The following is a 27,879-nucleotide window of genomic DNA, read 5'->3' on the forward strand; positions in this document are numbered from 1 at the left end:
CCCTAGCACCCGCAAGGCCTGTCATGACTGGTCACTGCACCTTTGTAAGCTCATGTCGGGCTGTTTTCCTCCAGCCTGTTGATCCACAGCAGCTTTCTCAAACACACCTCCAAGCTTCAGCCTTAAGGGTTATGCTTGCCTTCCCTTCAGAAGACACTCTCAAGGCCCCGGTCAGCGGCCACACCTCACCATCTGGGTGAGGCTTCTCATGCTGCTACTAAAGATAAGATCAGCCCCTGTTTCAGGTGACCAGATCTCACCCCGCACCTAGATACACTGTCCTGCAAAGCAGTTACCACCTCCTGACAAATCTGTGGCTTTTTGCTGTTGACTTCCTCCCAGCTCAGCCAGAGACTTGCTTCACTGCTGAGGTGTTATCACTGAGGTACCCGCTCAGCAAGGCTTTCATGGCCCTGTGTGCATGGTCTTCCCTAGGTGCTGAGGTCAAGAACCAGCACCTCTTCCTCATCTGTACTTCCTCGCTTGCTCTGCACACAGCTTCTGCTTTCTGTGAGTGACTGGAGGGGATAAGTCAAAGTCCTCAGGCCATTCTTTCTTTTTGCTCTTGTGCTAACTAGAAACTCGGGTCTCTGACCCAACTCTCCTATGTTCTTTTGGTACACTGCTACCTGGCAGGGATTTGAATAGATCTGGGGACTTTTAAGAGAAGTCTATTCTTCCAAATGACAGTGGGGTATTCCTGTCTGCAGAAAATTCTGTGCTGTAGATGCCCCCCAACTTTATATATGTAAAGGGGAAGTGTGGGAGCAGCAGGCATGTTTCAAGGAGCTAAAAGCCATCTGCATATCCAATCCCCAGCCCAAGCTTGGGCAAGAGCGCTGTTCTATCTGAAGAGAAGCAGAGAGGCAAGATGATGGAGCACATAAATCTGGGCTCTAGAACCTAAAACACAAGTGTAAAAAGAGGAAAAACCATAACAATCCAAACATTTACCTGATGGAAAGAACTAAGTAAACCACAACACTAACCTGCTGAAACCACTGAAGTGACTATCAAGAGCATGCTTCAAACAGAAATGTTCACGAAAAACACACTGACAATACTCAAAACTATATTCAGTCAAGCTTAGTTCTAAGATCTGTGGCCACAGCTTAATTTTTAAGTTTTTAAGGTTAAAGTGCTTGCCTTGAAAGCACAAGCTCTAAGTGATTCCTGGAACCCACATGACACGTTTGGGGGCTGGCTGTAATCCCATTGCTGTCACAATGGAGACAGGCAGGTCCTGGGGCCACACTGGCCAACCACATCGTAAGCTCCAGGCCAAGGAAAGCCCCTTTTCAGAAAATGTCTAATATACTCAAAGTTGTCCTCTGGTCTGAACATGTATGTGAACACACACACACACACACACACAATACAAATTGTTAGGATGAAATTAATTTTACTTTCTTCAGTGATATTAGACCAGTGGTTCTCAACCCGTGGGTCTGGATCCCTTCACGGGGGCCACATAGAGATATCTTGCAAATCAGATATTTACATTCATAATAGTAGCAAAATTATAGTTATGAAGTAGCAAGGAAAATAACTATGTTAGGGGATCATTACAACATGAGGAACTATATCAAAGGGTCCCAGCATTAGAAAGGTTGAGATCCACTGTATTAGACCACTGTTTTAAAGATTTAAATTATTTAAATACAAGTCAGCAGAATGTTCCATATTTGTCAAAGAACTAACAGGACAGAGGACTCTGGGAGTAGACTGAGGACCCTTCAAATGTACACTTGGAGAAAACAAATTGGTTCTTACCCTTGTGCCTCTTCAGTTGGGGGAAGCTGCTAATTGTAGTTGCTTGGATTATTTCCACTACAATTTGATACCTGATTTTAAAAGAGAGAAAGAAATGGTTCAATAGAAGACAATGCTATCTTCAGAGGTACCTTTAGACTGTGTTTAAGCTAACTCAATAAAGCAGAGGGGCTTTAGGGCCCCAGGACTCATCAAAATAATTCTAATGGTCAGAACGCCTATAAAAGGTTAAGACTGTGCCACAGGTTAGTCATTCCTGAGGCCCTAATGTAAAAGTCACTCTATTCTGACCGATTATTACTACCTGCTCCCATGACTGAAAAAACTTTAAGGTCATGTACGACTTTGAGGGTCATGTTAAAGTCTTCCATTCAGCCTTCCCCAGTAACTAGAGACAATTGGTTTTCTCTCTTAAATTTCCATTTCTCAATAAGATGGCCACTAGTTACATGTAGCTATTATTGTTTAATTATATTAAAATCTTGGGATTGGGGCTGTAGCTCAGTGGTGAAGCTCTTGTATCACATGTACCACATACAAGCCTTACATCCCATCCCCTGTATTACTAATACATATATGTATGTATGTATGCACATATGTGTGTATATATATATATATATATACACACACACACACACACACACATACACATATATGTGTATATATAATGAAGACATCAGGCACATTTCCAGGGCTCAGCAGTCTCAGGATACTCTGGACAACCTGGAATGTCCAAGCAGATCGAACTTTCTCTAAGTGCAGACAGTCTGCTGCTGGTATGACCTCCCCCCCCCAGCCTTCCTGCCAAATGTCCTGGTGTATTTCTTCATTACTTCTCACAAGAACATCTGCTGTGGAACTCTGGCATGGATATTTCCCTGAAGCTGTCTTGGTATTTCTAATGCTGGGAGAGCCAAGAGCCGTTAGCTTAGAACATACAGAGCATGTGCTTGATAGGATCTCACTCAAGAAATAGAGAAAACTTTCCATGTTAGGTGACAGGTGCAAGCCTAGGATTGTGGCTATTTTGAGTGTACTGGGATTTATTTATACAGGTTTTGTTTGTTTGTTTGTTTGTTTGTTTGTTTGTTTTTGAGACAAGGTCTCACTATGTAGTCCTGGCTGTCCTGGAACTCTCACTATATAAGACCAGGGTGGCTTTGAACTCAAGAGACCCACCAGCCTCTGCCTCCTCAGTGATGGGATTCAAGGCGTTCACCTCATCTGGCGTAGAAATGAAGTTCCTGGGAATGACTCAGTGGTTGGTAGGTGCTTTCCTGTCCACATGATCTGCCCTGAGTGTTTCATGTCCTCTCTTTGCATTTTGTTTACAGGTCACACAGGACAGCTGCTTAGCAGCAGTCCCTCCTCTAAATACAAATGCTGCTAAGACTGGCAGTGTGGACCCCAGCTTCCGGGAGTTAAAACAGGAGGATCACAAGTGTGAGCCCAGCCTGGGCTACTAAGTAAGTGACCAGCCTGGGACACTTGGTGAGATGGTGTCTCAAAATGAAAAGGGAGAGCCGGGCACAGAGGCTCACACCTTTAATCCCAGCACTCCTGAAGCATAGAACAGCCAAGGCTACACAGATAAAGCCTGTCAAATCCTAAGGGGGGCGGGGAGGAAGGAAGGAAGGAAGGAAGGAAGGAAGGAAGGAAGGAAGGAAGGAAGGAAGGAAGGAAGGAAGGAAGGAAGGAAGGAAGGAAGGAGAAAGAACGAAAGAGAGAGTAAAGAGAGGACTGGTGGTGACACAACTCAGCAACATACCCCCCCGCCTAACACTCACAAGGCCCATTTTAAAAGAAACCAAACACCGGCAAACCACTGGTTGGCTTTTAGAGCAAAAATCATATAACTTTCGTCAGCTTTTCAACCAAAATCAAAGGAGACATACCAAAATGAAAGCTATTTACGAATTCCTCACAAATTTGTACCTTTTATTTTATTTTTATTTCTTCAGCTAAACAATATAAATACTGATGTCTGGCGCTCACCATTGCAAAGGCAAGCTGTCATTAGCACTGACACCCTGTCACCTCTAGACTGGGGAAGACACTGAAATCTACCATGGTTTTATCAGGAAAGGTAATGTATTTAGCCCAAAATGCCTGAGCAGTTCTAGCAGAGGAGAATAACGCAGATGTTGGAAAGGGCAGGATTCCAGAAAAGCATTCTCAGTGGGCAAAATGCATAGAAAGGCCCCTGACACATTTTATCTTTGCCTTTCTATTACTGTCCTGTGTGATGCCAAGATGTAATCAGAGGAAGGGACATGAGCCACTTCCATCTTCAGGGACCATAAAGACAAGGCCACATGTTCAGGATGGTGAAGTAAGAAGTGTGGAGCTTAGGTCTCCAGTGACATCCCTAAGCCATCAAGTCAGCCCCACGCTATTTCACAGTGTTTCCAGCATTCATGTCAGGGGAAGAAAGTTAATTATAAGTGACTGTGTGTGAACCTGTCTCTCAGCCAAATGTCAATGCAACTAGAAGACCGCTCTTTGAGAACTCCATACAGATAAAAAAATATCTCTAGGCTGATTATATCAAGCTGTTTTCCAAATTGAAGCCTTGCTAGGAATGTTATGATAATAGTTTTCTGGTGGAATTGTTATCATTCTACCAAATAATGGCAAGGCACAAAAATGGCTCCTTATGTGACTTGTGCTACAAGTTGCTAAATAGATGAGGAAATAGCTGACAGGAAGTCTCCATGTTCCTGGAACTACCAAAGCCTACCACCTCCTAACCACATCCTTCACTTAAATCCTTGAGGTTTTAAGTTTATTCCTGGAACACACTGGCTTATCACTCAACTCCAGAGTGTGTCTGCAAACACCTCCCGTATGCTGCAATCCAGATGTCTGAAATAGCCTCAGTGTCCATCCACACAGTGTTTCTAATCTGAAGTGTACCATAAGGAAACGATTTAACAGACTAGATCCCTCAACCCACTTAAAAAGAGAAAAACCTAAACAAACATATACACATATTCTGTAGGAACTTATATAAGGAAAAGAACAGAAATAATCAAAATTGCTTTCAATAAAAAAAATGTGTTTTTCTTATGCTTCAGACACACAGGAATGAACACTGATGTGGTTGGTTCTCTGCTTCAAGACACTCTGGGAATATATCAGAGTCAAGGAAAGGGATTAAGTCTATAGTATTTATAAATAAGCAGTGAATGTAAATAAATGTTTATAAGACTTTAATTCTTAAAATATGAATGATGTGCATATTTATACCTGCAGACATATGACTTAAAATGAACCTGGATTACTATGAGGCAAATGGGAACGACAGAAGGGCGGTTATATTAAAATGGTACAATTATGAGTCATTTAAAAGACGTTTCTAAACTGTTCCTCTCTGTTTCACCTCTTCCTGATATCCCTAGGCTTATGTCCCCATTTCTGCACTAGTGCCACCTCTTTTCTGAAAGCCCTGCTTTATTTGAGAAACGAAGTCTATTTCATTAGTAGGCATCCACCTCAAGTGCATTGATTTGTCTTCTTCCTTCTGCTGTCACCCATTTCTTCTCACCTGTAGGTCACTATACTGGCTCAACAGTCTGCTCTCCTCTCTCATCCACACCCACCAGAGCACCTTTGTCAAAACTCTTCCCTATCTACTTTCATTCCATCCCTTCCTTGCTCAGGAGGGTCCCACACCCCAGCCTGCCTTCCCCTCTACAAGCAGACTACATCAGCTCTCTTTCATGGGAGATTTAATGCTATGACTGCCTTGTTTTTAGACCCACCTCACTCCACTTCTAGCCTGAAGATCTGCCTTACTGCTTAGCTGTTTATATCCACGTGTGTCTACGATGCTGGGTTATTGCAAACAGCCCAGGCGCTCCATTCTCCGGGGAGCTAGTCAAGCACGAGTAGGCCTTGACGCAGTCCTTGATTGGACCTGTGTAGATTGTTGGTAATATTTTTCCAAATTTGTGTAAGCTAAAGAATCAAGAAAAGCAGGCTGGTGCGATGGCTCAGTACATAGTACATAAGGGGGCTTGCTCTGAGCCACCAAGCTTGACAACCTAAGTTTCATCCCTAAGACACATGGTAGAGGGAAAGAACCAACTCCCCTAACTTGTCCACTGACCTCCACAAATGCCCTGAGAAATGTGCACATAGATACACCACAATATATAAATGTAGTAAAAAAAAAAAAAAAAAATTTAAAGTTTAATGAAAGAGAAGTAGCCTAACCTGAATTCATTGCTTCCCAGCTCCCGGAGCTGTCCTGCCTCTCTTCTGGTACAGACAAGGTAAAAGGCACATCACCGGCTCCACACGGTAGCCTCCTCTCTCTCACTGTATTGACAAAGTTTGGCTAAACAGACCTAGAGCAGGTTGGTGTTTATGAGCTTCCCCCTGACCTGAAGCACGTGAAATGCACGGAGCTTCGAAGCAGACGATCGCACTCCTGCTATGCTCACACCAGGCCTGCAGTTCTAGAAAGCTGCCTTGTAAGTTATACACACCAAACACAATCTCGTCAGTCTGTCCCTCTGTCTCTGCTTCTTTTTCCCTCCTGACCCTCCCCGTGTGTGTGTGTGTGTGTGTGTGTGTGTGTGTAAGAGCTATATAAACATTTTTAATGTAGCCATACTTTTACCCAATTAAAAAGGATTTTAGTCCTGAGCCCCCAGACTCTCTAAGCATGAGTCTAACAGAATCAGGTTTATTCACTGAGGTCTCTAACACAGCAGGCTGGAAAGTGCATGCTGGGTGAGTGTGGAGGGCCAGGGAAGAGTGCAGCCCTGCCCAGCTCACATGAGGCATCACTCACAGGCTTACAGCAGGCTTCATAATGCAGTCCCCTCAGCAACCGCAGTTTTAAAGACAGCTAGATACAGTCCACTATGTGCAAGAGCCCATAGCTGATGCTCTACATCTCAATTATAAACCAAGGTGTTGCTGTGTGTAGAACCGACCTAGACTGCCAGTCAAAACCAGGGTACACCCTTCCTACTGATACAACTCCAATCACGTTTCTGATGGTCTAAACTTTAGGGAAAAAACGTTCTCAGTGATGAAGAAAACTCAAGAAGTGGAGATCACAATGACATTTTACAGCTGTGTGTTCAGGGGAGAAATACTGCTTCCTATTAACTTGGTAGCCGGCTCTAGCATCTGTTACCCCAGCCTAATGAATGGCTAGACAGACTTTTTTTTCTCTATGTGAGCCAATCTTTATTTTCTTGAAGATAACATATGTTCACTAAAGAAAATGAAAAACACAAAACCCAGTACTCGATGTTAATGTTGATTCACATCTGGCATATCTTTGTTCTGTTCAGTATTTTTTGGCTTTATGAGGCTTTATAAGACATACTATTTTAGAGGTCTTTTTTAAAAAAAAATCAAGTTAAGGCTAATTTTAGGATTGGAGAGATGGCTCAGTGGTTAAGAGCGCTCACTGCTCATGCTGAGGTCCTGAGTTTGGTTCCCAGCATCCATGTCTGTAACTCCAGCTCCAGGGTGTCCAACATTGTGTCCTGACTTATGAGGTATTCATACACACACACACACACACATACACACACATACAGATATACACAAATATATGTGGACAAAAATATTATAAGTCCTTAAAGGTAATATTCATGGAAGATGCCACATTTAAATATTCCAACTCTGTTTAGTAGTAATACACAATATAAATGTACCAATTTTTAAAACTAAACCGTTATTGTTAAGTGTTTTGGTTATTTCAAATTTTTCTCTATTTTAAATAAAAATGCAAAAATAAAAGCAAACAAACAAATAAGACTCCATGCCCAATATTTTTTGGGGAAAAAAAATCTTGCCAGAAATTCATGCTTATTTTCTTAGGATAGATTATGCATAGTAAGTAAGTAAAAAAAGAACAAACATTTTCACAATAACAAAATAGCATTACAGAAAATTGTATCTATCTGCCACACATGTGACTGTCTGTCTGCATATGCCCTTGCCAACAGTAGATGCCATCAAGTATTAGCATTAGACAGTATTATAAATGAAGGAACTGCATGGCCTTGATTCCCTGCATCTCTGATAACTGCTGAGACTAAAGTAGTTCGCAGCTCTTAGCACAAGGTCGTTCACTGTCAGCATACTGCACAGTATCAGAGGCACGGGCTAGGGAGATTTTACCTTAGGACTCAGAGGGAAAAAGAGAGTTTTCTACCAAAGGAGGTTTCAGTCCTCTTTATTTTCCTAGTTTGCAGAAGCTGACTCCACAAAAGAGAAAGACATGCTTCATCTTTATCCACTTGTGGCACACACAGAAAATGAGCTCTGAACAGAGCTCCTGAGTAATCAGTTATCCCGAGCACCATCCAACCACCACGGGCGGAGGAAGCCCGTCTCTGCGAGTCCCAATAAGTCGGCAGTTCACGACTGGAGCAGCTGAAGTGAGGTGTCATCATTTATATAAAGTGTACAATACCTCCTTCTCCCCTGCACATCTAGAAATACTCCCATTACCAACAGTTTTCATAGATGACACTGAGACAGTGGGGTTGTCATGAGCTCAAGACAAGTCTGAGTTACACATAAAGCCCTATGTCCAAAGTGTTAAAAACAAACAAAAAAAATCTTCATCTGTTATGATTAGTGAATCTTTTTTATCTCTTTTATTTGTTTGTTTGTTTGTTTGTTTGTTTATTTTTAGACAGGGTTTCTCTGTGTAGTTCTGGATGTCCTGGAACTTGCTCTGTAGACCAGGCTGGCCTTGAACTCACAAAGATCCACCTGCCTCTGCCTCCTTGGTACTGCAATTAAAGGTGTTCGCCACCACAGCCCAGCACAGTGCATCTCATCTTCAGTCTTGCCTATGCTTTTTATTTTTTATCAATAAATAACCCAATGTTCTTACAGGTACATTTTCCAGTACCCAGAACCTATAGAAAATATATGCTACAGAAATTACCAAAGGCATGTTGCCTGTGTCCCTTAGCTAACCTCAAGAAAGCCAAACTGTTCTCTATGCAGTTTCTGCTAGGACTCCCGTGTTTTCTCAAGGTTACTACTGCTGTCGGTGCTCGTTTATATAGTATGCATGCTTACACTACACAGTTCTGTTCAATTACTGAATATTACTTTGGGGATAAGTTTTATTGTTGATTCTGAAAATTCCCTAATGACTTCATAATACATGTTGAGTAAAGTTTGCCTGAAGTATAAGATCATATTACCTCAGTTCATTAGTTAATCCTATTTAGGTCAGATTTTTTTAAGCCCTTGGTGGAAATTCAGCATGGGTTCCACAGAGAATGACAGGGTCTAACTGCAGCATTACACTGACCTCCAGATACTTGAGATGGCAGGCCTGTGTCACCATGTCTGGCTTTCTACATGACTTGTGAACCTGCGTTCTTGCTACTTGATGGAGGCCTTTTTCTGTTCCAGCATTTCTAGACAAAACTGAATAGCTAACCCTGAGACTCTGGATTAGATACATTGCTTACACATGGAAAATGAATTCTCAATTATCTACCAGTAAACAAACTGTTATTAATCCCTGCCTTATTTCTTGACTATGAAATGGCTCAAACCTCACTTCCCTCAGCCCCATTCGACCCCAAAACTTAGATTACATGTCAGTTGGTAACCAGCAGGTGATGAGTGTTCACAGCAAAAATAAACTGACTTGCAGACCTGGCTCTATGAGGTGTAACAACATGAGGGCCACAGCTAACAATCAGGACTGTGCAAGGTTGGTCTAAGTGTGGTACGACCTGGGGTGCGTAGTCACGCATGAGGCAGAGATGCCCACCCACAACTGCAGCGCTGCTCCGAAGCGAAGCATATAATGAACTCTCTTGACTTCAGAGAGGTGACAAACTTACTTCACAGTCTCCTCCATCACATGTCAGGTTGCTCTAATGCTGAGTTTCCTCCTCACCCAAAATGAGTGTCTGAGACACACTCAGCTATCTTTCGCCAATGCCCTCTGCTATTTAAGACACCAATGGAAAGAACTGTGTTCTGAATTTGATGTGTTTCTTCTTTATAGAAAACAAAAAGACTGTCAAAGCATATTTTCCTAAGAAATCCTACATCTCCCTGCGGTTTCTTAAAAGCAGATTTATACTCATTTATTCCTTTCATAAAATTTTTCCAAGATTTACCATTTTACACTCAGATTTTTTATCTCCTTGTCCACCCACACTAGTCTTTTGCTTAGCATGTTACGCTTGTTTATTGGTTTTTAACATGCTCTATTGGTTTGTCTTGAAGTATGCTCAATCTCTTCTTTTAAGCTCCTTTACAATGTAATCTTATTTTATTACTCATAATTCACAATATGTTTTGAGAATCATTATTCAAAAACAGGATGTTCAAATAATTATGTTCTTCACAAAAGCATGCAATTTAAATAATTTTAATCTATTATCTTCATGTCTGAGTGCCATGCTGTGGTTAGAATCTAAACTATCTTCCAAAGACTCATCTCTAGAGGACTTGGTCCCTGTTTGTGGCATTATTTTGAAGGTGGTGGAGCCTTTGAAGTAGAATCTGGACAGCAGAACTAAGTCACTAGGAGTGTGTATCCATTACTGGTACCAGCTAGTGCCCACTATTCTCTGGTTCACCAAAATGGAAACAGCTCTGCCACATGCTTTAGCCATTATGAATGGAGGTACTCAGATGACAGAGTGAAATCCTTGAAATAATGAGCCAAATCTCTCCCTCTTTACATTAATCTCTCAAGAATTTTTGATCATGATAATGCAAAAGTACCTAATAAAAGCACTAAAACAAATTTAGAAAATTTTTTTAAATCCCTAGCATACATACAAAGAGAAAATAGCAGTTCCATTCTATCACAAATTATTAGTGCTAGAGATGTAATTATGACTGCTAGCATCCATTATGGCCTTGCCCATTAGTAAAAAGGAATAAATACCACCTCAATTTCAGGATAAAGTAGATAGTTTTTTCTTCTCCCAGCTAAATAATCTTCCATCTCCATAAATTTAAGCATTTCAGTCTAAAGTGTTCTCTGTACAAAGTGTTTCAATCTCCACCTTGCTCTTTAAATAAAGGCCAGAAATAACTCTAAAACTGAAAACAAAATGAAATAAACAATAAACAAAAGCCTACTGATGACCATGTTGGTAGTCAATGAAGGCTCCGAAGTGTTGAGCTGCTCTGATTTCACTGATGCTCTGGCAGTCTATTGTTGTCTTGATAACAGGTGAGGGTACCATTGGTGGCCCTGTTGTCTTAAAGGATTAGTGTTGGCAAAGACTTACAGTGATCCCCAGAAAGCTCAGGCCTTATATTGATGCTTTCTATCTACCTGCTAGAAAGCTACCGGGCTTTAGATAGAGAATTTGAAGTCGAGCAGACTGAATAAGTAGATCCCAGCTCTACTTATTGACTATTTGATTTTGGCTGAATCACTTTACTTCCTTTAACCACCTAATGGGATTAATATTACCTAATTTACATGGTTATGATAACCAGGTAAGAACATGGCTATAAGGAACACAGTATTGTGCATAATATATAGCATGATAGATGTTGGACAAATGGTAGATTAAAAAGCAAAAAAATTATCTCCCTTTGTCAGCATTTGTTTGAAATATCCTTAAGTTTGTCAAATGTCCAATTCAGAAATGTTGCATTGTTCTAATGGTAGTATGAAAAACATCTATGTTGTCTCACTAAATTATAAGCATATGGTATGGCAGCACAAATAGCTAATTGCTTACACTATATCCATTCTTTATTCCTTAGTAATAGAACCCTCCACTTAAAAAACTGGCTCTATGGCTGCACAAATTAAGATACTTTATCCAAATATAAACAATATACACAGAAATGTCATATAGTAGCTTCCCGAAATTTCTTTAACAAACCCTCAGGACAAACATGTCACTACCTCCTATCCTTGCCTTTCACCTGTCCCTGGAAGGAGGATGTGATGGCTGTCACTCTGGACAATGAAGACTCTCTGAAATGCCCTAATGATGTTAGAACGCTAGGTTGAGAGGAGGTGGAGAGCCATGGCAGGTGGAGCCTCTACACCAATCCCCAATGCCTGTTGTACAGTTTAGCTTTTAAGAAGCAAATGTGTCATCAATGGGAGACAACAGATTAAAATGAAAACAGACAAGTACTATATGCCTTTCCCCTTGAAGTGGAACAGTAAAGTCAAACTCAGGCTGGAAGATGGCTCAATGGGTAAAATGATGTTTCACAAGCTTAAAGACCTAATTTTGGGTCCCTAGCACTGAAGCAGGAAGCTAGATATGGCAGTATGTGCTCGTTATCCCAAGCTCAGCAGCTGGACATGGGAGGTTCCTGAGCGCTTGCTTCCCAGCGAGGTCAGCCAACTGCTGAGCATCGGGTTCAGTGAGCAAAACAGATCTCTCCTCCTTCAAATTGCTTGTTTCAGGTTTTGTTTCTGTCCCTGTGACGAAAGCCAAACCAACCACACAAAAATTTCTGGCAGAAAGCCCAGGTATCTGTGTTTTTCTGTTGAGGAACAAATGTATCTCTACAAATACACTGGAGGATTATCAATACCGACAGCCCTGGATGCTGCCCAGGGCTGCAATCTGCCCTTTCTTTTACTGAAGGTTTTGTAAGAGAACTTTCCATGCCTCCCTAACAGGGTACTTGGACTCTAGTTTATCTTCAAAATAAGGGAACGCTCAGTTGCTTCACTGCTATGGTCCTGATTACTGAGTTTCACTAACAACCGCACCTGCATTCTGAACCCACCACTGACACCAGCAGTAGGAAACCTATGCATTTGTTCCCTAGTGTCCTGAAGCTAAGATGCTATTCACACGTTTGGTTCCTGTAGGTTAGCGGCATCGGTCATTACTTCTAGAGAACTATGAAATGCTCACAGTATTGCCCTAATCTAACCACAGTATCGTCACTTCAAATTCTTGGATCCTAGAGAAAGAAAGGAAAAAGCTCTAAGGACAGACAGATATTCCACTGTCACTTTAGTAAAGCACAGATGAGTCTGGTCTATAGCCAGGGCTAAAGGCTACTAGTTCAGTACACTGGAAAGAAATGTCTCTAGCTCTAATAATCCCAAGGGAATATCCTAATAACACCATGAAAGCATCTTATTCTGACACAGAAAATAACTAGACTATCCCCAAACTATAAATACCACCCTTAACGGATTTACTTCATCTTTTAAATGCATCCTAGCCTAAAAGAATCAAACGACTTTATCTCCTCTAGAAAATATGCATTGCCTTCCAAAAATGCAATATATAAAACTGAATGATTTCATCAGCTGCTTAGCCTAAAAAGATCACACTTCCTGCCTGAGGCAGTAGATCTTCAGTCTGGTGAGAGTAGTCTACTCAAACACTAATGAAGTCAGACAGCAGAGTACTCTAATTGTACCAGAAACCATCTAAAGATTGATCATGATCAAAGAAAGCAGCTCCATTAGGAGTTGCAGCCGCTAAGTCTCAGCACTGTCGACTAGACAAGCATCTAATGAAAAGCAATTTGGACAGTCAACAATAAGCAGAACCTGATCCTTACGGAGAGAGAAATTTTCTATCAAGCAGTAATTAATCAAGTGCAAACACTTGATCACTTGTTGTGATGTCTACAACATCACCTACAGTTTGAGTCAAAGAAGGCTGTCACTGCTTACAGCCATCCTGGGGGTCTTTGCAGATACTGGACAAGATCCAGAGCATGAAAGTTAGCTCTGTTCCTAAGATAAGCTTAATTCCTCATACATAAAAGTAACCCCAGCACAGGACACACAGGACTGCCTGATATCCTGTGTGACAAAGCCTAAAGAGCTGTGTCATAGTGCCAGAAAAAGCTGCCTGAGGATATGGAGCATTTTCAAGGGCATTCTAAAGGTAACTCTGAATGCATGCACCTATCAATAAGAAAACGCCTGCCACAGTATTTTCTCCCACGCTTGTTTGCGGAGCTGGCTGAAGGGACTGGAAACTCTTCTGGATTGCTGTGCTGCCATAGCTGATATTGCCAGTTGCGTACGGCTCTTCAGGGAAAAAACCCAAAAATTCTAAATTAATTTTTTATTATCACACAAAACAGTTTTCTCTGTGACATTTTCATGCAGACATTTTCAATACGTGCATTCAATGAATATATGTATATATGTGCGTTCATATGTGTGGGAGCATTCATGTACATCTCTCACGTGGAGACCCAAGGTTGCTGCCAGGTTCTTTCTCAATTGCTCCCCATCTTATATACTGAGGTAGTGTCTCTCCCTAATCGCAGGGCTCGTCATTTTGGGTAAGTTGGCTAGCCTGCTTGCTGAATAATTCCCTGTCTCTGAGCTCTGCATGCTGCCACTGGAGATTGCAGGAAAGCTGCCATGGCTATCCAGATTTGATTTGGGTGCTGGGCATCCAACCCCAATCTTCACACTTGTGTACTGAGCATTTTACCCAACAGCCCCTTATGTATCGTTATTCTTCCCTTCCCCTCTTTCAATAAGAGGGTTTTCAGCCATTCTACACTTGATCTTAGCCAAAAGGCTGAGATGCAATGGAGGCATTCTAGCCATATTAAAAGAAGACATTAACAAAATTTCCAAGAAGGTAGATGTAAAAAAAAAAAAAAAATCCAACTAGATTCCACCATTAAGTTCAATTTAATTAAACCTGAAAATGTGTTTTACTTCTAAAACTGACACTTAAGAGCTTGGTTATCTGATAACCAGAGTACTCTCTTCCTACTAATTCTGTATACAGTTGGAAATACAAAGCCTAAGAATGAGAGGGAGGATACAAAGGAATACGACACATGGAAGAGTTAGAATACAGAGGAGGACTGGCCCTGTGCTGTCCATGCTCCATCAGTCGCTCCTTATTGATAGTGAGTATTCTCTAGGAGCATGTGGTGGCAAGAAGAGGGGAGTGGGGCTGGAGAAACGGCTCAGAGGTTAAGAGAACTGTCTGCTCTTCCAGAGGTCCTGAGTTCTAGTCCCAGAAACGACATGGTAGCTCACAACCATCTATAGTGAGATCTGGTGCCCTCTTTGGGCATGCAGGTATACATGCAGGCAGAACACTATATATCTAATAAATAAATAAATCTTAAAAAAGAAGAAGAGGAAGAGGAGGAGGAGGAGAAGGAGGGAAGGGAGACCATCCATTTACCTTACTCTAGTTTACCCACAGTCACTGATATTGCTGTTTAAGTGTTACTGATGATGCTTGATGGCAGCTCAGAGGTCAAACACCCCAAACTGTTCACTATCCGATGAATGAGCAAGTAGGATGTGATATGTCCATCCACTGACATTTTCTACCAGAAGAGGGAAGGGTGTGCTGCTGTATACTTCAGCACTGATCAACCATGACAGCCTTATGCTGAGCAGAGCAGCCAGACACATGTTGTCTTTTATATGAAATTCTCAGCACAGGCAAACTATAAAGAGTGAAAGTAGATTAGTGGCTGCCAAGAGCTAGGAGGAGGAAAGGAGGGGAAGTGGCTGCTTATGGATGTAAGGTTTCTCTTGCAGACAAATAAAAATATTCTGGAATTAGAGGCATTAGTTACACATTCCTTGGACACACTACAAGAATCACTGAACTACACAGTTTAAAATGACGACTTTTATGGCATGTGAATTATCCCACCATTTCTGGAAGAAGAAAGCAAGCATTCTTTAGTTCAGCATTTCTGCTGTGTGAGTCCCTAGGGCCTGCTCCTCAGGACTCCTCAGGAGTCCTGGTGTGCTGTCCTTCAGCACTGCCATCTTGCTGACATGAACAGGAAGTGGTCTTCAAGACTCAAGTTCTCACACAAGTGAGGAAAGAAAGGGGAAATACAGAATCTGAACTTACAGTGTGATCTTTGGCCAGCCTAAACCATCAGCCAAGTTCTCACTATGACTTGCTCATCTAGGATCAGAAGATGTCTTGTCTTTCTTGTTCATCACTTCTCATCTGCTTCATCTCCCATATGGCACACAGCAGCAATTCTACAATTCTGGCCACTTGGCTACTACATTTTAGGGATAAAGTATAAGACTGGAGGGTTGTCTCAGTTAAAAGTACTTGCAATTCTTGTAAAGGACCTGAGTTCAGTTCCTAGCACTGACACTGTGGCTCACAAACATCTGTAACTCCGGTGCTAACAAATCCAGTGCCTTCTTCTGGCATCTGAGGGTACCCGACACACACAATTTGGTGCATCTGTACATGACAGAAAAACACTCATATACATAAAATAAATGTTTCTTTAAAAACTGTAAAGATGAACTAACAATTCTTATCACTATTCATTTCATAACAGAAATTGTGCTCATATGTAAACTGGCAGACAGTTCTAGAGAATCAAGACAAGACTGGAGACATGTCTCAGTGGGTAAAAGCACTTGCACATGAAGCCAGAATGGTAGAATGCATCTGTGACCCCACAGACCTAAGTGAGATGGGAAGTGGAGACACAGAAATCCCCAGAAGCTGATAAGCCCAGGCTAGCATGGTGCACACAGGGGCAAACAGGAGTCCCTGTTTCAAACAGTGGAAGGAAAAACTGTTCTCTGACCTCCACACACGTAGCACGGTAACCCCCCTCATAAACAACACATACAGAAGTTATTTTAAAGAAGAGAGAAAACCAATACTTAACCATTTGAAATAATTAGTTCTGATTTTTAAAAATATCTTTGAAAAGTTGTTACCACTCTTGCCTATGTCACCAATATGCAGTGCCAGAATCCTTCAATATACAAAATATAAAAATTCATCTACAGGTCTAGAACAACAGTGAGTATTGACTCTTGGAACTCAAGGCTGCTATCTTAAACTTGCTTGGCATCATCAAACTGTCTACACCTGACTTTCTGGGTAGAATGTTTACTAAAAGAAAAACTGGTTAAAAATTCAGAGTTTTACATTTATGAACATAAGGTATCTTCTTCTAAACAGCATCACACAGAGAAATTATAATTCCATAGAGAATGATCACAACACACACAGCACACAAGGAGACAGGCTGAACACATCAGATGATACATAAGTACAGGTATGAGCAGCGCAGTATACAGACAAGTAGCTCAAAGCGAGGATAGGACTCAGGAGGAAGAAGCAAGACAAGTGTGTGACTGCCGGCTTTCTTTTTTTGTCTTATTGATACAGAGCCTTGTGAGGTTGCCCAGGCTAGCCTCTAACTCACAGTCTCCTGCCTTAGTCTCCAGAGTTCTGGGATCACAGTATATGCTACCCTACCTGATTCTATGAGCTCTTTTTCAAAGGAAGCCATGGTAAGAAGGATCTATAAGTGGGTTGGACCTGTAAACTTAAGGTAATAAATGTGAATGCTGGCTCTTGGGTTCTCTCTCAGCTCAAGTGCTATACTTCTCAAGATGGAATCCATCAAGTCAGACAGATATGTGTGTGTAGTTCCATTTAGCACATTTAATATCATGTATGAGAGGAAATGCATAAATAAAATGCCAAGATAAATGCTCATAGATATTATTTATACACAAAGGCAGGCAATAAAATTAGTCATGGTATAGTGGGGAGACCAAGATTGACCCTGACATAGCTGGTAAGAACACGGCATGTCCATTAGGTGGTGTGTTACCTACCTCAGAAGATTATGCAGCACAGGCTACCTCAGTGTTAACCCTCACTCAAAGGAAGGATGCATAGCTAACATCTCTGAAGAGTTCCAAGATCCAATTTTTTGGTCAATATTTTACCTTTTTATTGATGATTTACCAAAATTATTAATGAAATAGAAGTTGGCCCACCAGGGTTTCCTTTCCCTCCCATTACATTCTGGAAACATTAAAGCAGAAGGGATGTGGGAAATAAACCCGGAAAAGCCACTCATCAGATGACAGCAAACAGTCACAGTGCATATGCAGATGCTATGAGAACAATCAACACACCCAAAGCATCTCAAAGGTATCTTCCTTTACAAGAGATGCCTGTGCTATTTTCAAATGCGCTTTCTCAAAATAATTAGTGAGGAACCCCTTGTTTCAGGCCCCAGCTCCTTCATTTTCTAAGACAAATGAAAATCAGCACAATGTTCTACTCTGTCATTTAAAACACACACAAAAAAAAAAAAAAAAAAAAAAAAAAACACAACAAAACCACACCATACCCTCTCCCTCAAATGCTTTCCTATGGCAGGCAGGCAGGCATCTGAGCAGCTACACAGATCTCTGGAACAGCAGTAGAGCTTTCAAGCTATTATTACCTAATTCTCAGGAAAGCCTAATGCTTTGAAAAAATTAATTCTAATTCCACTATGAAGGAGAAGCTGGACAAATGCAATTGTCACTAAATGAGAAAATTTATGAACTGCCTTTATTTCTGCTTCCCTGAAAAGAATTAAGACACACACTCTCTCTCACACAAACACAATCACACAGACACAATCACATACACAATCATACAATCACACACACAAACATACAATCACACAATCACACACATATACACACAAACACAATCATACAATCACACACACACCATCACAACTACATACAATCATACAATCACACACCATCACACACACACACACACACACACACACACATACGTGCCTAGCTAGGCAAGGGACTGGTGCCTTTATTGTGCTCTAACTGAAGGCCATGTACCTGAGCTGCTTCAGGAACTCCACATCAGAGTTGCTGTTGATGAGCTTGATGAATTCCTCATAAGAAGGCGCGTACGTGTAGGCTCTCTTGTGGTGCTCATTCATCTGCTCTCTGTACTCCAACTGGGCAAGGAGCATTTGGTTAATGTAATCAGGGTTACTTAGTAACTCCACCACTGGCTTCAAGACTGGGGGAAAGAAAATAAAGTACCATGGGAAAAAAGATCCCTTTTTAAAGTACACATACACCACAAAACTGAAAATGTGGGAAACATCTTCCACCAACCAAATGGGGGAAATGATCACCACCTGAGTATTTTAAAACGTGTCTGTGTGAACACATGCATATACACACATGGGGCTGCTGATTCCTCTGTATAAGTTTATGTATGGCATAGCCAGTGCTTATTTTAAAAACTGAAAAGAATAATAAAAGAACATCTTTTGGAACTTGTATTGCTAAGAAAACTCTCAAAATTAAGTACACTGATTTTCCTCACTTCATAAGGTTCATTATGTTTTGACCAGTTTGGTCTAACAAAAGATGAATGTTATTCGATATTCCTCTATTGAGAATTCTCTGTTTAGTTCTGTTTCCCATTTTTTAATTGGATTACTTGGTTTATTGGTGTTTAACTTCTTTATATATTCTGGATATTAGCCCTCTGTCAGATATAGGGTTGGTGAAGATTCTTTCCCAATCTGTAGGCTGTCGTTTAGTTCTGACGACAGTATCCTTTGCTTTACAGAAGCTTTTCAGTTTCATGAGGTCCCATTTATTGATTGTTGCTCTTAGAGCCTGTGCTGTTGGTGTTCTGTTCAGGAAGTTGTCTTCTGTGCCAATGAGTTCCAGGCTCTTCCCCACTTTTTCTTCTAACAGGTTTAGTGTGTCTGGTTAGGAGCCTGCCACAGAGGGCCTCTGACAGGCTCTGCCCTGCAGATTATCAAAGCAGATGTTGAGACTTATGGCCAAACTTTGGGCAGAGTGCAGGGAATCTTAGGAAAGAAGTGGGAAATAGGAAGATCTGGAGAGGACAGGAACTCCACAAGGAGAGCAACAGAACCAAAAAATCTGAGCACAGGGGTTTTCCCTGAGATTGATACACAAACCAAGTAGCATGCATGGAGATAACCTAGAACCCCAGCACAGATGTAGCCCATGACAGTTCAGTCTCCAAGTGGGTTCCATAGTAATGGGAACAGGGACTGTCTCTGACATGAACTGATTGGCCTGCTCTTTGATCACATCACCCTGAGTTGGGAGCAGCCTTACCAGGCCACAGAGGAAGACAATGCAGCCACTCCTGATGAGACCTGATAGACTAGGAACAGAAGGAAGGAAAAGAAACCCTCCCCTACCAGTAGACTTTGGGAGAGGCATTCGTGGAGAAGGGAGAGAAAGGAAGGGATTGGGAGGGGAGGAGGGAGGGAACTAGAGGGGGGATACAAAGTAAATAAAGTGTAATTAATAAAAAAATTTCTTAAAAAAAGATGAATGTCAATGTTCTGCCAACTGTTCAAAGCAGACGTTGAGGGAGAAACTGTTTAATTTAGGAACAGCATCACAAACCCACCCTCATAAGTTTAGAGTAGTTAGGAAATCAACTGACAAAGGACAAAGGACACATTTATTGTTGTTGTTGTTGATGTTATTGTATTATATAAAGGAGATAGTCAATCAATGCATTGCTCTCATGTAAGATTCTTAAATAGGGAACATTTGTTTTAGAATTTTTTTCTTCCACTTGTCTTCATCTACCCCCACCCCCCTTATGGGCACGTGGAGGCCCGAGGTCAACATCCAGTGCCCAAGTGCTTTTTAAGACAGGGTCTCTCCCTGGCCCCAGAGCTATGTTTTGGATAGACTGGCTGGCCAGCAGGCGCCTAGGATAGAGTGTCTCTGTACCCCAGGACTGGAGTTAAAGAAGTGTGCTTCCACACCTGGCTTTCACAAACTCCACTTCTCATGCTTGCACAGCATTTTAACCACTGAGCCATCTCTCCGCCCCTCTTCCATTTTTTATTCTGGGTATTTAGCTATCCAAATAAATCTTAAATGTTTCTTATTATGCTATAATATAGTACATATCATTTATTAAAAGTTCACAAAAGTAGCATTACCATTGAAACTTGCAGAAAAAATATAGATAAATGCAGACAGAACAGATGAAAGGGGAGGAAGTCCTGCCCTATCAGTGGACTTGGAAAGGGGCAGGGAGGAGATGAGGGAAGAGGGTGGGATTGGGAGGAAAGGAGGGAGTGGGATACATCTGGGATACAAAGTTAATGAACTGTAACTAATATAAATAAAATTTTTAAAAAATGCTAACAGAATTTGTGTGCCTGTATGCTGTGTGGCTGTTCTTTCCTTAATATAGTTCTTTCCTTAATATCCTTTGGCCTGGATAACTCAAAAACTATTCCAAATGAATGCTTCCCTTGCATAGATGAAGAATGGCTTTCCTGTACCAAAGTTAATAGCATTGGCAATATAGACATAAACTTTTAAAGTTTATCATGTATGGCCAAAGCCTTTATGTGATAATTAAATGTGAAATGTCTAAAATTTTTTACAACCCACATTCCACAATTCATAAGATCTGCAAATATGCCATATGAAATAAAATCACAGCATGTATAACATGTGTTTATACACTTATCTTATAAATGGTATTAATTTTTTAAGTCTACCTTTTGTTGTGAGAATTTCTGAGAGCATTATACGTAAGCTGAGAGACTGGATATCCTTCGAAGGGAGAAGGCAAAACACCAGCACCCGGGAACACGTCTGAAGGAATCTTACTTCATCATGTGAGTCCTTCAAGCATTCATGTAACACAAAAGGCCTTGGTTGCTCTTCATGTCTGAAAGAATAGACAGATCGATGGATAAATGGATAAATTGATAAATGGATGGATGGATGGATAGATGGAAATTTCCAGAAACAATTAAATTACACATCATTAGGTTAAAAAAAATATTCCAAATGAACAACAATCTATTTTAGTAACTGCTATTTCCTCAGAAATTCCAGTAAGCAATACTTTCCTTAAACAAGGAGAAATCTGGAGAACCTGTACCTGTGCTGGAGCAAACGTGAATTGATGATGTAGTCGTTGGTTTCTGGAAACATGACACAAGTAGAGCCACCTAGAAAGAGGGTACCTGACTGAGGATTTGCCTCTATCAAACTGGCCTGTGGGCATGTCTTTGAGAGCACTTTCTTTTTCTCTTTCTTTCCTTCCTTTCTTTTCTTGCTTTCTTTTTCTTCTATTCTTAGTGACTTTTATTTCATGTTTATGGGTACTTTGCTTGCACATATGTTTGTGCACCACATATATTCCTGGTGCTCTAGAAGGCCAGAAGAAGTTATTAGATACCCTGGAACTGAGGTTACAGATGGTTGTGAGCCTCTGTGAGCTGGGAATCAAACCTGGGTCCTTTGGAAGAGTAACAAGTGCTCTTAATCACTAAGCCAAACCTCTAACCCCTGAGAGCAACGGACAGCACCACCCCATCCCAGAGCAGGTAGCGCTGGGTTGTATAAGATAGCAAGCTGAGCAAGCCTTGGAGAGCCACCCAATAAGTAGTGTTCCTCCAGACTCTGAGTCAAGGTCTTCCTTGAGCTCCTGGCTTGACTCTCCTAATGAACTGTATTTAGGAAATGTAAGGCAGATAAACCCAATCTTTCCCAAGCTGCTTTTGGTCAGGGTTTACCATAGCAACAGAAAACAGAGCAGGATATGTGGCCTCACTGTACGTCCAAGAGCAGTCATGATAACCACCTTAAGTAGCATCAAAGGTTATAGGAACATCCAAATACTAGCAACAATTCAAAATGTTATTTCCTCTTTATTTTATTGGTTGTTTGTGAATTTCACACCATGTGCCCTAACCCCATTCATCTCCCCCTCCCCTTAATACCCACCATCCACCCTTGTAACATCCTCCCAACAACAACAAAAAAATCTTGTAGTGGAGGCTGTAGTATGTCAGTGTGTCCCACAGTGTGCCCTTTTGTCCACACTTCTTTGCTTGCAAATGTTCACTGCAGTGACTCATTGATCTGGGACTAGGTCTCAGGCTACTCTACCAATACTGGAACCTCTCTGGGACTCCTCTCAATTCCCCTGTAGTTGCCCTGAGATCCTGTAGGACTAATGGATCTGTAGGACTGGTTCCTTCATGCACTTCAGGACAGATATTGGGGTGGGGCAATTCAAAGCCCTGGATCTGTGCCTAAGAGGCAGCTGAGCTGGTCAGCCCACCAGGGGACCAGCTCACCAGCAACTCCTGATACCAGGACCAACTCTATCCTGCTGCCCAGGCGAAATGCAGGGCCCGTTCTCCCGAGTGTTGCAGCAGTTGAGGGACACGGACAGTTCTCCCACTCTCATGAACCAGAGGCCAGCTATCCTGCCTGCAGTAGGTGGCAAGGGGTGAGGGACATGGATGGGGGAGAGGGGGCAGTCAGCCACTCCCATTTTTTATGTCACAGTGTGGCAGACCAGTGGCGGAGCAGCAGGCTGGCTAGAGGCAAGGTCAGCTCTCTAGCTCTCATGCCCCTAGGGCCAGCTCTCCCACTATACCAAGGTGAGGGGTGGAGCCAGTTCCGCAAATGACTCTAGGCAGCAGCCCAGACCAAGGACAACTGCCTGGCCTTTGGGAACAAATCCCTGCTCTTGCAGGGCCACAGGCCACAGGCTCACCCCCAAATGTGGTCCCTGGAAGTTGCACAGGCCAGGATCCCACCACGGCCCCAGGTGCCATCACTGGCTACTCACATCACACTGTTCATCACTATCCTTAAGTCTGCCTCCCTGTACTATGTCCACATCTTTCTGTCTTTCTCTTTCTCTCTCCCATTTCTCCACCAATTACTTGCTCCTCTTAGTGGTGCCCAGGGTCTCTGAGTGCCTGGTGTTGTCACAAGAGTGGTCTCAGGAGTGCTAAGGCCTGCTTGTGGGTTATGGCACTGGGCAGGGGTCATCTTGGGCATGGTCTCCCCCACCCCACCCCCAGGCCTGCACCGCACCCGACTGTTGGTCATGTCAGGCTAGCTCCCTGTCCAGGCCCCATGGCACCTGTCTGGTGGTCATCTCAGGTTTGCTCCTCACCTGGCCTGCCCGAGTGGGCCCCATGCAAGGCTCTTCTGTCTCAGGCTTACTCCTGCCAGAGGTCCTCAGTCCCAGTCTTCTAGTCTCTGGCCTGTTCCTGGTCTTGGGAGCCATCAGGGCCCCCTGGTGCCAGATTGGTGGTCATCTCAGGCTCACTTCTTTTCAGGGAATGTTAGGCTAATAGTCATTCAGATGGTCATAGGTCAGAACACCAAGTAGATACTGCCTCGCCTCTCTGCCACCTGCTGATGGGCATGTGACACAGCCACGCCTGCAGCACCTCTGGGGGCAGGAAGTATTCCTTTAACTAAAAAACTACCTTCAGGTTTCCAGAGGAGTCCCTTATTTATTTGTTTGATCATTTGGGTTTTGCTTTTTGAGACAGGGTCTTGCTGTGTAGCCCTGACTGGCCTGGAACTTACTATGTTGACCAGGCTGACCTGAAACTCCGAAATCTACCTGCTTCTGCCTCCTGACTGCTGAAAGTAAAGGTGCATACAGGACAGCTATGGGAGCAATGAGGCGTTGACATTTCTCACCCCGTGCTTCACTGGGACTGAGTCAGCTGGTCTGGCTGCCTAGGTAGGTGTCCCTTTCTTCTTTACGACTCCATGTACATCCTGCCTAAAGCTGTGCACTCGAATAGAGAAAAACAGTTTCTCTTTGGTCAAGAGCATAAAACAGCTTTGCTCTCTTGCTGGAAGCTCCGAACATGCACTCAAATGTCTTAAATGTGACTCAGAGCTTCTAATAAAGCATAAACCAGTACCGTGAGCTACCGTTTTTATTATTATTTAACTTTTTATGGACTCGTTGTGAATTTTATATCATGCACCCCAATCCCACTCATCTCCAGTCCCTTTGTCCCCACTCTCCACCCTTGCAACCTCCTCAGGAAAAAAAAAAATCTCATTGTGGAAGCTACAAGGTGTCACAGTGTGTTCCAGAGTACACGCCTTTGTCCACGCTTCTTTGCTTACAAATATTCATTGCAATGAGTCATTGGTGCGGTTTGAGGCCTCTGGCTTCTGCTACTCTATCAATACTGGATCCTCACCGGGACTCCTCTTAGATATCCTGTTGTTGCCCTGTGTTATGAAAATCCTGCAGCTTTGGATCTGTGGCCCCTTCAAGTGCTCCAGCAGTTCACTCATGGGGTAGATGTTGGGCTGGGCCAGATCTGGGCCTGGGTGGGAGCTGAACGGCTCTGCCTGCCAACTCTCCTGCATGCATACCACCAGGGCAAGCTCTGCTCCAGCTAGCTCATCCCATGATGCAGCCTGCAAGGGGCAGGGCCGGCTCACCCTTGACCATGCCCGCAGATCTAGTGTGCTGCCCAGGTAAGGTGCAGGGCCGGCTCTCCTGAGTGCTGCAGCCGGCGAAGGACAGTGTCAGCTCTCCCACTCTCATGACTCTGAGGCCAGCTCTCCTGTCTGCCACAGATGGCAAGAGGTGGGGTGGGGTGCATCTCTCCCTTGCCCATGCCACATAGTGAGCTATTTTTCTTGATGAGGAAATTATAGGATAGTAAGTCTGGGTGATTTTTAAGGACGAAAGGGTTTGCCACTTAATGCTCACAAGAGTGGTGGCAAATTGCATGTGTGAGGCTTCCAGGTCCTTTCTGGCCTTGGTCATGGATCCCATGTCAGCACTAAGTCCATCCCAGAACCACTATTTGGAAGGATCTGATTGAAGAGGAGTAGAAAGAATACTCTAGATGTTTGTTTTCAATAACATCTTAGAATGCTAACTTTTTTTACTGTATTTTATTACAGAAAAGTGGTAAAGATTCTATAGTAACAAGAGGCCAATACTGAGCAAATACCCTAGAGTACAGAAAACATATTGAGAACTATACAGGAAATGAAACATGATATGTATGTCGGTATCTTTATGATTAGTGCCTCTCAAGAGTACAATGTGACTTCTCACACTAGAGACTGGGTAAACTGGAATATGTCCACCAAAAAAGAAGCAAGTTCCTTCTCTGCAGTAACAAGCTACAAAAATTCTACCCTAACGGGCAAAGCCAATGACATAATGATGTTTTAAGAATAAAGCTTTACACATGCACACCTGTGCTGATGTTTTGTTTGTTTTAGGCAGGGCCTCATGTAGCCCAGGATAGCCTTCAATTTGCTATACAGCATGAGGATAACACTCAACTCCTGATCCTCCTACCTTTACCTCCCCAGTTCTGGGATTACACGTATGTATGCCCCATTTATGAGCTGCTTTTAAATCAAATGCAGGCCTCATGCATCCCAGACAGTCTACACTCTGGTCTCCATGTTGACTTTTTTAAAGGTTTCTGAAGGGAAGCATGGTAGTACACATATACAAAACCAGTACTCAGGAGGTAGAGGCAAGAGGATCAGGTGTTCTGGTTCAGTTTAGACCATAAGATCCTAGCTTAAACCCACAAAAACAGCTAACCAACAAAAGATGGTACCAGGCCTACAATTATGAGCTAGAAAACTAGGACAACAGAAATTCCTAGGAATCTATGAGGCTGACCCTAGCTAAGACTCCTAGCAATGGGGAATATAGAACCTAAAACGGCCATCTCCAATAACCAGGAAAGACTTCCAATGAATGGATTGGGACACCAACCTAGCCACAAAAACTTCAACCTACAATTTGTCCTGACCACAAGAAGTGCAGGGATAAAGATGAAGCAGAAACTGAGGGAAAGGTTAACCAATGACTGGCCCAATTTAAGACCCACCCCATAAGAGACAGCCAATCCCTGACACAATGATACTCTCCTATATTTGCAGATAGGAGCCTAGCATGACTGTCATCTGAGAGGCTTCAGCCAGCAACTGATGGAAACAGATACAGAGACCTGCAGCCAAACATTAGGCAGGCTTAGGGAAAGAAGGATTCAAGAATCCAGGGAGGTCAAAGACACCACAAGAAAACCTAAAGAATCAAGTAACCTGGGCCCGTAGTGGCTCACAGAGACTGAACCACCGAAGAAAGAGCATACATGGGACAGACCTAGGTCCTCTGCACATATGTAACAGTTGTGCAGCTTGGTGTTCATGTGGGACTCCTAACTGTTGCAGGATATTTGATCCCACTGTGAACCCTGAGATTGTGAACTGGAAATAACTGTTTCTAACTGTGGTATGACTCAGCCTTTGATCCTAGAGCTTTCTGTTCACTGTAAACAAATAGGTAAGGTGTGGTTCAGCCCTAGTGCATACCTTTAATCAAAGAGCTAGATATAGTTAACAGTAGGTCAAGAGGCAGAGCAAGCAGCCAGCCAACAGGGAGTGAACATAAGTAAACAGAAAGGAGGTGCTCTAGACAGCGTGGAGGAGAAAGAGATTTTTCCTGCTGGGATGTGGACTGAGAAGAAAGGTCAGCTGGGTGCTTTCTCTGCTTCTCTGAACTAGCAGATTTTCACCCCAGCATCTAGTTCCTGAGCCTTCATTGATAAGTCGAACAATTGGGATTTTCTTTCTTTAAGCAACACCTAACAGTGTGAGAAGGGACTGTCTCTGACTCTGTTGCCTGACTTTCCCCTTTCCCCTCACTGGGCTGCCTTGTCTAGCTACAATAAGAGAAAATGTGCCTAGTTCTACTGCAAGTCAGAGTAATATCCATAGAGGCCTCCCCTTTTCTGAAGAGAAAGGGAAAATTAAGTAACTAAATTCTTTAAAAATCTGGTGAATAGCCCCTGCAGAGTTGGCATTATAAGCTATATCTAGCATTTTCCAACTCCCATGCTATTCTGTTTATCTATCTACCTATCTCCATGTAATTAGGCATACATGACAAGAAAATAAAAACATGGTTATATCTTGTTGTAAAAAAGAAAGTACACATTTGCTTAGTACTTATATGGGGAGGGCTGGCAGAAGAAAATCTACTTTTATAAGAGAAGCTTCTCTTATAGATGACACTGGGCCTATACAAAAGCTGGAATCTGCATGGTCATGAGGATGTCACAAATTCTGGTCCAATAAGCTCAGTGTACAGAAAAGCTTCCCACCTGATTCCCCTAGAATCTCTTTGCAGACTCTGAGGGGGACATTTCAGAGCTGTCCTTCAGAAGTATCAGTGCTGTTTATGAGCCAAGGAAGGCTCACAAAGCATGGCTACTGTGAGTGAGGAAGTATCCACCCAGCTTCGTATGAGCTGTGATGTCTTCTGCTACACCCTGCCTCTGTTGGTGTGGATACTGTAGTTCCTACTAGTCACCTCTAGTTCTCCCTCCTTGAGTAGGGAAAATGTCACTAATTTTGATATGGTTCACAGGTACAATACGATCTAACCCTCCCACCTTTACCATACAGACAAGAAAATGAAGCCCTGAATAATCACAGATAAATAAAGTCAAAGAAGTAATAAGTGGTGGAAACAGCTCTCCTTCCATTGG

The 27,879-nt window shown here is 42.5% G+C and overlaps 1 protein-coding gene and 1 pseudogene across 3 annotated transcripts in view; both read right to left on the reverse strand.

The window, feature by feature from the left end:
• Positions 1 to 27,879, reverse strand: part of Snx25 (sorting nexin 25) — a 148,081-nt gene that overhangs the window by 77,956 nt on the left and 42,246 nt on the right. For all 3 annotated transcript variants that reach the window (XR_008718584.1, XM_055593594.1, XM_055593593.1), the window contains 3 exons: positions 21,064 to 21,236; positions 18,374 to 18,560; positions 1,774 to 1,844 (listed from right to left, as the gene is read on the reverse strand). Coding sequence is in view for 2 of the 3 variants with exons in the window: in XM_055593594.1 (XP_055449569.1) it covers positions 1,774 to 1,844; positions 18,374 to 18,560; positions 21,064 to 21,236 (431 nt within the window). In the remaining variant the exon portion in view is untranslated. The remainder of the gene's footprint in view (positions 1 to 1,773; positions 1,845 to 18,373; positions 18,561 to 21,063; positions 21,237 to 27,879) is intronic.
• LOC129666541 (small nucleolar RNA SNORA17) lies at positions 23,658 to 23,782 on the reverse strand (annotated as a pseudogene).

The sequence above is a fragment of the Psammomys obesus genome, unplaced genomic scaffold, assembly GCF_907164565.1.
Source record: "Psammomys obesus unplaced genomic scaffold, mPsaObe1.curated_primary_1811, whole genome shotgun sequence".
NCBI lineage: Eukaryota > Metazoa > Chordata > Mammalia > Rodentia > Muridae > Psammomys > Psammomys obesus.